This window comes from Chiloscyllium plagiosum, unplaced genomic scaffold (genome assembly GCF_037043375.1).
Source record: "Chiloscyllium plagiosum isolate Xiang-an unplaced genomic scaffold, Cpla_swu_hap1 HiC_scaffold_35, whole genome shotgun sequence".
Lineage (NCBI taxonomy): Eukaryota > Metazoa > Chordata > Chondrichthyes > Orectolobiformes > Hemiscylliidae > Chiloscyllium > Chiloscyllium plagiosum.
Window position 1 is genome coordinate 36,012,017 of NW_028270173.1, and position 10,561 is coordinate 36,022,577.

The 10,561-nt window shown below is 35.8% G+C and overlaps 1 protein-coding gene across 1 annotated transcript; it reads left to right on the forward strand.

The window, feature by feature from the left end:
- The first annotated feature begins 3,508 nt into the window (after positions 1 to 3,508).
- On the forward strand, positions 3,509 to 10,269 carry LOC122541230 (muscarinic acetylcholine receptor M2-like). The gene is made up of 2 exons (XM_043677849.2): positions 3,509 to 3,584; positions 8,828 to 10,269. Exon 2 carries the CDS (start codon positions 8,854 to 8,856, stop codon positions 10,267 to 10,269), a length of 1,416 nt encoding a protein of 471 aa, XP_043533784.2. The 5' UTR covers positions 3,509 to 3,584; positions 8,828 to 8,853.
- The last annotated feature ends 292 nt before the right edge of the window (positions 10,270 to 10,561 follow it).

Genomic DNA, 10,561 nt, shown 5'->3' on the forward strand with positions numbered 1-10,561 from the left:
CAACGATACTGGCATAATTAGAGAATTCTAAGCTGATGGACAGAAGGCAGTAATTAGTGATAAATGAATCTTTTTCATGGTGGTAACTGGTGACGACTGGAGATCCAAAGAAATCAGTGTTATAATCACAATGATTTACACGAATGGAAAAAGAAACTGAGGACACTGTTGTTAATGCTGCAGATGACACAAAGACAGGTGGAGGGAGGGGTAGTATCGAGCAAGTAGGGAAGCTGCACAAGGAATTCGACAGTTTAGGAGAATAGACTAAGACGTAGCAAATGTAATGCAGTGTGTGAAAGAGTGAAATTATAAACTTTGGTCGGAAGAACAGTGGTTCAAAGTATTTTTCAAACGTGGAATGGCTTCAGACGTCTGAAGCACAACGGGGGTCGGGAGTCCTAGTTGAGGATTTTTTGTAGTTGCGCATGTAGGTTCAATTGGTGGGAAAGAAGGGAAATACAATGTTGGCACTCATTTCAAACGAGCTAGAAAACAACAGTGGAGATGAACTACAAAGGCTGTTTACAATTCTGGTCAAGCTATAATTCAGTTTCCAAATATTTTCTGTTGTGTCCCTTCCCCTTAATTGATATCGTTTGAATTTTTTTTTCATCCAGTGGCTAAGATAAACTGTTAGCTCTCTAATTCAATGGACTGTGTCTCTCCTGCAAATTAATCATAAGAATTGTATTAATTTGTCTTGCGCCTTATCTTCTACATATTTATCAATGAAACAATAATGACATTCAAATTGTCATTATTCATTAACTATTTAAATACAGTTAATAAATCATTTGTGAAGCTTCCCAGAAGTCATGTAAAGCTGCTGAACATAATTTACTTGGGCAAAAGCCTTTTGTTTTGTCTATTGCCTTGTTTATGTTATTCAATACTCTCGTTTTAGTTTAGTTTAAATCTACTTGAAATATCGCTAATTTTATGGTTACCAGTTTGTGCACTGACAAATTTCGAAATCAATTGATATCCATCAAAAATCTGTTTTTTCTATGCTTGCTATTACTCTACTGAGTATTTCGAGAAAGAGTACTTAATTCAGAATTATGATTTCGCTTTAAACTCGTTTTATTACACTTGTCATTTCAAGTTCCTTTTGCATTCATTGTTCCATTCTTCCATAATTAATTCTTTCGTTATTCTTTCCAGTTTCCATGATTAATTGCAGGCAAAATGCTACATTTCTGCTCAGGCTTTTTAATACATTTTTAATGGGCCATCCATCATTCTGTGTTTCAACAAATCTTTCAGAATCCACTTCTATCACACTAATTGTTCTATTTTCGATTACCTTTACATTCCCGACGAAGATACGGTTCACCTCCAGCTTACTTTTAACTGCTGGCAATTCTTGCACATTACTTCGTGTGAAAACATTTAACATCATCAATTATTTCCCTTGCTATTTGTGCTTTCCTTCTAAAACATGAAATTTCCGAGCTAAATTTTAGTAAAACCCAAGCACAGCCCAATCTCTCTGAGAACTCGGGTTATATTTAGATACGGTGTCGAAATTTTCTTTGCAAAGCCAGCCATGTCACCATTTCTTCCTCGTCTTCAACCTCCGGTAGTCATCTATGAAACTCAGTTATATCAGCACAAAGAAGATGATTTTAAGTGTCAGACATGTTAATTAGAAAAGGTTTCAGACATACTTTATCCTGCTGCAATATAATAGAATTCCTCTTGTTTCAGGCTACAAATTATGCTCTCGAATCCGTAACAATTACATTGTTACGTCTTCCTCATACTGTACTTTTTACTGTTGCTGAACATCAGTAGTTTTTTTTAAATGGAGCAGAGTGAGAACAGAAGCCACAACGTCTATTTGATCGAGGTTGGAGATCAAACCTACTTGTTCTCAAACCATTCTGGGCCAATTCCCGGGGTCAAGCAAAGAGACAGAATCCTCCGCTTCATCTCTCACCCTACCAGAATACCAATAATCGCCAAAAGCTGCACTACTGCCCTATTGTCATAGAAATTGCACTAGCCCTCTATATCACATATTGATCTTAAGTGATCTCTTCTTTTTACCCACTCTTGTATAGCATCTCTCGGGAATCTAATCACTGTGCAAGAGAGGTTGATCAAAATAAGTTTATCTGCTGCATGTTTGTTTGGAATGAAAACGTTAATCCTGCCAGCGACTGTCAGATTACATGAAACCATAATGTATATAATACATTACATGATGCATAATTTATTTTAGTTGTTCTTTTGACCTATAAATTTACTACAGTATAGAAATAATTTTGTGCCTGTTTTAAATAAAATTCTTCTTTGAAATAAGATATAAATTCAAAATGTTAAAAGGTAACAAAAAATGGTTAAACATCCATTAAATGCAAGGTCTGTGGATTTCATCTCTCAAAACTGTATCAAATTAGTTTCACTACTTTCTGACTACAGAATGTGCTCTACCAAATTGTGTTTTGTACAATTGTCTAGTTAATGATTCAAGTCAATCTAATCCATGTTACGCAAAAGAAAGTGATGCGTTAGTTCAAATAAGTCATCGTGACGTCAGTTATACAATATAGGCCATAAAATATCAAACTTTTTTTAAAAATCATGGCACCGAGTGGAGGAAGGGAAATCTTACAATTTTACAAAAAAAAAGCCGAAGTATGGCACTTGCCCAGAGAAATCAAGCACAGTTGATTTTTGCAGTCCCAAAGTGAAAATAAAAATAACGCATAAAAATAAAGAAAAAATAAATAATTGAGAAAGCAGATGAGAACCCCAATGAGAGGTTGCAATTGAAATTGAACATAAAGTTGAGTCAAGAGCTTGTAAAGTATGCATATGAAATACATTCGGCTAAACAAAATTGCCATATCAATTTTGACCACTGCACGTTTCCATCAGAATTGAATGGAATACAGACCTTCTGTTCCTCTGCCTTGTTATAGTTCATGACAAACCCCCATTGATTTTATATCTCCTTATACTACTAGGCCTTCGAAATATTTTTAACTCTCATATTCCTGGATTTAAAGGAAAAGCAATTTAGCCATTTTCAGCCCACCAAATCAGATAAATGATGTTTCCCTTCATGCTTAACACGTTCTTCCACGATATAACGCTCAAATAGTTTTTGTATCATCCCGATCATGCAAGTCCAAATGGAGTTTAATCGCATGATAATCAAGACACAGACCATTCACTGAGGAGTCAGAATGTTGAGACAAAAGCGTGCTCGAAGTTTGAATAGTGAATTGTCGATTCGAGATCACTATCAGAGAAATATGTGTGGCACAAATTTCACAAAAAAAATCAAATATATGCTGTGAAATATTGGAGAGATATTTTTCACTGAAACTATTTCTTCAGATACAGTAATTAATTTTAGTCTCCAAAGAACAAAATGCTACTGGGAATTCCACACTCAATTATAAAGTTTGTAGCTAAATGCGACTCACTTCTTAGTTTCAGCATAAGAATCAAAAGTGACACAAGCAGGGTAAGTTGAAGCAGATGATTGGACCATTCGAACGCAAATCATTTCAACTTTGCATTACAAAAGGTTTACCGTCCTCTGCTAACTGTTATTGGTGTTCTTGGTAAGTCGGCATATCCAAATTCGTCAATAAAATATACTCAACTGAAGAGCTATTCTCATCGTTTTGAGGCATTAAATCGAGCTAATAGGTTTATTCATTGAAATCATTGCCTTCAGTCTCTGTCAATGTTTTACTTTCATTTAATTTGATTTATATGTAACATTGCATTCATTCTGAGATCAGCGAATAGTAAATCTCCAAATGTAACAGCTCCTCGAAAATGATATTTCCTTGTTATAGTTAAAATATTAATAGAAATGCAACACATGTTAGAAATCAAAAATCCGATTCTGCCAGTTGCATGCGACGAGGCCCAGACTTTGAAAGTCACTTAAATGCAAATACAGCTAAAGAGATGTTAAAACGCTTTTGACTACAAGCCACTTTTCATTTTAGGGATAGTGGAAGCAAATATATGAATTATGTTCAAAACATCATTTGATATGATCAATTGCATGTCAGTGGTTTGTGTTCCAAGTATTGACTCGCAAAAAGTGTGTTCTATGCAGCTGGTCACGCGCAGAAACATCTCAGTCAATCCCACTGATCATGTTGCATTAGATGGTTCAGTCTTCTACTGCTGTCATCTCTTGTCTTTAATTTTTTTTTGAAAAACTCTGCTCTTTTCAGTTCAACAGACTTGCACTGTTTTAGTTCTTTTCATCTTTTTTCAATTAATTAATTCCTTCCAAATATAAGTTTACATGTGTTGTTGTTCCGACTGAATAACAGTCATTATATCCAAATCAATAATAATGCTGCAGGTGCAATTGGATCATGGTTTCTGCTCGGCTGCTTTCCATCTGCAAAAGATAATTGGAAAACAAATGCAAATCTTTACTGAGAGATAGCGATATCTACTTTTTTTTTTCAATGGCTGAACAAGTAATTCTGGAAAGGATAGCTTTCTCTCAGTTGTCACTGTTCTACATAGCCATTTACACTGATTTGAGAAGATCACGGTTTATAAGACTAGCACTTTTTTTCTTTATCATGCAAAAATGTCGCCATGCCTATGCGTACACAGTTTTTGTTACAAGTTGCTTCAGTCATCAACTGGAGATTTCCAATTATGATGACTGAAGTTGAGATCTGTCAGGTTTCATTGCAATATATTCTGGAATCTAATATTTAAATGCACTCTGATCTCTTCATATGAGTTATCTTCCTCCATGCAATATCATTGGAAATGCATCGATCTTCAATCATGTTCGTATGTCCAAATTAGCAACGTTTTCTTTTTATGATTAATGTTAGCCTGCTAAGTTTGTTTATTCCACAAATTAAATATTTAATTTGATCTTGAATTTCCGTTAATTCAATGCTGTGCAATAGAGAACAGGCGTGAAAATTAAATAGTTTCTTCTTCCTTTTGACGAGTTTGAAAATTTCCATGGCGTTCAGCAAATCTCTGAGGTTACTGACACATTAAGAATATACGTTGTACCTCCAGCTGGTGCTGTGTGTGTTATTTTAAATGTCTGCTTTCTTAGTTGGTCTATACTGAAAACTGATTTTTCAAAAATATTTCCTGGAGTTATTAGAAGATAGATAGGGAATTTCACAATGGGTCGGTGTATTAGGTTTTATTGTCTCTTCAAGTGGTGTTGTTGTTGAAACGAGAACAGATATTGCCTGTTGAAGTCAACCAGTCTGGTAGCATGAGTAGAAAGAAAACAGAGTTAAAATTTCGTATCTGGTATCTTTTTGTTGAGTCTGAGTGCAGGCACAATGCAAAATCTTGTCCTGATCTTCGATGTTCTCTTTTTATGGTTGTCTAGGTGAACGTGACAAAACTGTGGGAAGATTATTCAGAAATATTGGAGTCTTCTGCCAATGCAAATATTTCAGCAATATCTCCACACAAAGGTATTTGATTTTGAAATGGACGCTTGTGTATTTTGCACATACTTATGACATCAAAACGCATACTGTCAGCATTCACACTCTTTCCATATCACTGGAGAAAGAATAAATCAGCAGGACACGTACAATGCAGCAATAAGTGTAGAAATTCATTGCACCTCTGATAACAGTATTTGAAGTCATAGAGCAGTGCAAATATGACCCACTGATACTCATAGTTTTACTGTCAAATCATGCATAAAGTCTATTTATATCTTCGTCACATTTAGTGCATTGACAGATTTCGTCCTGTCTCCGGGAAAAGGTTTTTTTTTTCCAATTGTATTTAATGTTACCTGAAGATCACGGCACTGGCAGACATACTATTTCTTATTATCGACCTGATAATGAGGCACGTATTTGCTATTCTTCAGATACAGTTTATTTACATTGCAGATTGTTTCACTGCTTGTTAGTTTTCGAACTGCTCCCCAAGCTTCGAATGCAAGACAACATCCAACTTTTTGACAAGCAAATTGTCACCAATGTAGAAAATAAATTTTGGTGCTTCTTACTTCAGAAGATGAATGTTTCGAATTTGTTCTATCTTAGTTGTTTTCTTTTAATCTGTTGCATGCCATTCGAGTAGTACACTGGAAATCAATTCCCACATTCTGCAGAGTGACCACAGAAAAGTAAAGACTTTTTTCATTCATTTTTAAAAAAAATGTCCCATTGTGTTCTTTGCTTTGCACGCAATTAAAGGAGTCTGTATTTCATACAAGTTATTATTTATTGAAAACAAATGGAATTTGGCTACTGATAAACAACTATGAAATGTCAGCACGTAACTATATTGTTTAAATCTCCAATCTCGTTATGTATTTTCGCTTTTTCACAAAGGCAGTCAAAGTATACAGACAGAAACATTGATGGTATGGATGGAGGCCTCTGCCTATAAGATGCATTGACATGATCCTTCGCTTGAGAGTTTTTTTTGGTGATCTCAGTTCTTCAGGTCTTGTTTACTTCCTTTCACGAGGCACTGTGAGTGTAGTACAGAAACATAGAATGGTTTGTGTTTCTTTGTTAAAGGGCACAGCTTAAAGCAACTGGTGAAGGAAAATAAACTGAATTTCCTCCAGCTACAGGGTTTTTTTTAAATGAAGGAAAGACGGACAACAAATCGCCTTCTGCGGTCTAAAGGTTTTGCTCGACTTTTTTCACACTCAAAAACTACTGATATTCCTTGGAGCCAGTCGTATTGCTGTTAGTTTGGAGAAGGCTGCTTTCATTAACCACTGGTCACCACACCACAGACCAAGCTGCCATATGTTGCTAGCTGAATCGTTAAATGTACGCATCTGTCATATAACTTTGAATGCAAGTAGTCTCCCAGATACAGGAAAGCTGTGAAACTTGAAAGGGATCCTAACAGATTTATAAGGATATTGCGAAGGTTTGATGATTTGAGCTTTCAGGAGAAGTTGAATAGGCCAGGTCTATTTTTCTCTGGAGCATTGAAGGCAGAGTGGTCATCATATAGAAGGTTATATTTTAATAGGATAGGGTGAAACAGCCAATTTCCTTTCCTCATGGTAGGACTGTTCAAAACTAGATTAAGTAGGTTCGATGTGAGAGAGGAAATATAGAAAAAACTACCTTCAGGAGAACTTTTTCATGCAGAAGGTGGTGAGTGTATGGAACGAGCTGCCAGGTGATGTGGTTAATACCGCTACCATTGCAACACTTTAAATTAATCTGGATGGGTTCATGAATATGAAGCGTTTACACAGATATGGGCCAAATGCTGGTAAATGAGACAAGATTAAGAAAGGATGTCAAGTCGGCAGGGACGATTAGGATCAAAGGGTCTATTTCCATATGATATATGTCTATAACTCTCTGACTTTGAATAAATTTTCTCGACATGTTGAACAAAAATAGTGCATACAACACTTGAAGAAAGTCGTGTTAACATGTTTCCAAGAAGTGCAACATTCTCTTCCATTGTTCTTATTTGTTTATTACTTTTTAAATCGTTACTTTCCCATTTCATAAAATTGAGGAATTCGGAGTATGAGAAGGAAACTCAAACACTTAAGTCCTCTTTGACAATTAAGTTGATCATGATTGGTCTCATCTCAAGATCCACTTTCTTGCCCGCTCTTCAATAAGAATGCAAAATGTAAGAACGACAGTACGCAGGGAGCTAAAAATAAAACCTGAGTGACAGTTCATTTTGTATAATGCTCCTGCCAACTGAGAGCAATGGGAATACAATACCTGGAATAATTTTCATAACCAGTGAACATAAGGAAATAATATAAAAAGAACAGAATGCATGTCCATTCTGCTTTTCATGAAGTTAACTGCTCAGCATATGTTAATTATTGAATTAAACTTTAATTAAGTATTTTTTTTCTCCACTGCCCTGAATTCCCACTTTATTACAAATTCACAAATATGCTCACAGCCTCTTACTCAATTTGATGATGTTTTACTCGCCATGATGGTTCAGCCTTGCTGGCCAGAAGCTTGAATAACCTACTTTTGTAGATATGCAATAAATCTTTCTGCCTCAATTCCTGGAACAATGATCGACGTTTTCAGGTGATTGGTAACTAACCAGCATCAACTATTTTCAATTTCTTAAACTTTTTTTTAGTTCTCACAGAGAATTTGATATTTGTATGGCAATTTAATTTAAGATAATAATTATTAATTGAATTCCCACTTTGCACAAACTCCAGATATACTCAGTCAGCTTTTGTCGCATGTTGGCAAATTTCTGTGATATTAAATATGCCCTATTGCTATCAAGTTATTACAACTTAAATGTCCATCATAGGTCTAGTAAAATGAATGTTTATATGTTGTCACTTCGGTTGAAACTAAAGCATAATATTCAAATACAACAAATTTGACAAAATGTTACACTTGTTCTCAGAATAATGATATCTGCATGGTATTAGTTAAAGAACAATGAAGCTTACAAATTATGAAAAATGATAATTCTTATAGACGCCTGTGGATCCTGCAACAGAAAACTCTTCACGTTCAGCATGTGCTAATTTTAATGATTGTTTCTTTGAAACAACAGCGAAGTATTCGTATTACTATGATTTCAATAGACTGTTTTTAAATGATGATCACAGTCAAAGCATTATTTCCTCATGAATGAACATACTTTGCTGTGCAATAGTGAGCCATGAGATTAACCGAAATTTAAAACACAACACTCGTAGCAAAAATGTTTATGGTTTTTAAAGAGTGAATTAATCTCACTCACTTAAACTGCAATTAACTGGAAGTTGTCTTATTATTTTTATATGTCTGGCCTCTGTCCGCTAATCTTTGTTCTCATGTTGCATACTTTCCACATTTTGCCTTGGCAGTACTAATTACACATCATAGTGAAACAATGGCACACTCAACGGAGACAAACGAATTTATCACGAACCTAACTAACGTGTTTGATACTCAAAGAGGAAGTCCATATGAAACAGTCGAATTGATTATCGTTGTGGTTATGACTGGATCCATAAATTTGATGACGATCATTGGAAACATCTTTGTTATTATCTCGATCAAAACAAACAGACATTTACAAACTATTAACAACTACTTCATTTTCAGCTTAGCCTGTGCTGATTTGATTCTTGGTGTGTTCACCATGAATGCATTCACCATTTACACTGCATTTGGATACTGGCCTATGGGACCAGTTTTCTGTGATTTGTGGCTTGTTGTAGATTATGTTGTAAATACTGCATCTGGCATTAATCTTCTCCTCATTAGTTTTGACCGGTACTTCTGCATAACAAAGCCCCTCAGCTACCCCATTAGGAGAACACCTAAGATTGCAGGGATAATGATAGCAACTGCTTGGGTGGTGTCATTTATCTTATGGGCACCTGCCATTGTTTTCTGGCAGTTCATCGTCGGGGAGCGAACCATTCCTGAAGGGGAGTGTTATCCACAGCTCTTCTCAAATCCCGCCATCACGTTAGTCATTATTATAGCTGTCTTCTATCTCCCTGTTACAATCATGGTGACTTTGTATGTGCGCATATCTTTTGCGAGCAAGAGTCGAATGAAATGGACTAAAATAGAATCTAAAGCAAGGAAAGGCTTCGGATCTCCCAGTCTATGTGAAAACAATGTGATAAAACCGAGTACAAACAATGCATCAAGTGTTCCTATTGATTTGTTCCATGCCCAATCGCAAAATGTCAAATTAACTGTTGGAATGGCAATCGAAAAATGTGAGCAAGGACAAATGAAGGATGTCTTCACTGAGACAAACTCCCTCGATTTTGCCCGCCCAAATCCGAAGGAAGTTGTAATCCAAGCCAATGCACCGTTCTCCAGTACACAAAACCAGATCTTGCTGGACCCCATAGAACTCGCTTCCATGAAGATACCCAACCGTTCTCAACTTAAAGGCTGCATTGGCACCACAGTTGGAGTAACAATTAATCATCGCAACATTGTAATGGATAGTCAAAAGTTTAGACCAGATGATAAGATTGGCAAAGTGACCAAGATACGTACAAATAAGAAGGAGGTAGTAAATCGAGAAAAAACCGTAACTAGAACCATTTTGGCGATTATTCTGGCATTTATCATCACCTGGACTCCATATTTTGTTATGGTGATCATAACTACCTTCTGCCCAACTTGCATCACCCATACAATTTGGAATATTGGAAACTGGATCATTTACATCAATAGTACCATCAATCCAGCTTGCTACGCACTCTGCAATGCCACATTCAAAAGAACATTCAAGCACCTTCTCTTCTGTCAGTACAAAAGCATTGGCACAATAAGATAAATACATAAACCAATCCAACTGGTTGCACTAAACGTACTTATCAAGTTGACAAAGCTAAAAAAGACTATGTCCATTGTGTCACGTTATCCATGTTATCTATCAGGTAGACATTGATTATATTTAGATCATAATGAATAAATGAAGTCTTGTGCAAATTCACTCAAAGGGACTGGTGAATCTTTCTCACGTTTTTTTTAAAATCACTATCCCTTTGTTAACAATGCTGACAGACTAGTCCTCTATCTCCCAAAATTAAACTACATCACTGGATTACTGGTGCAGTGACATTGAC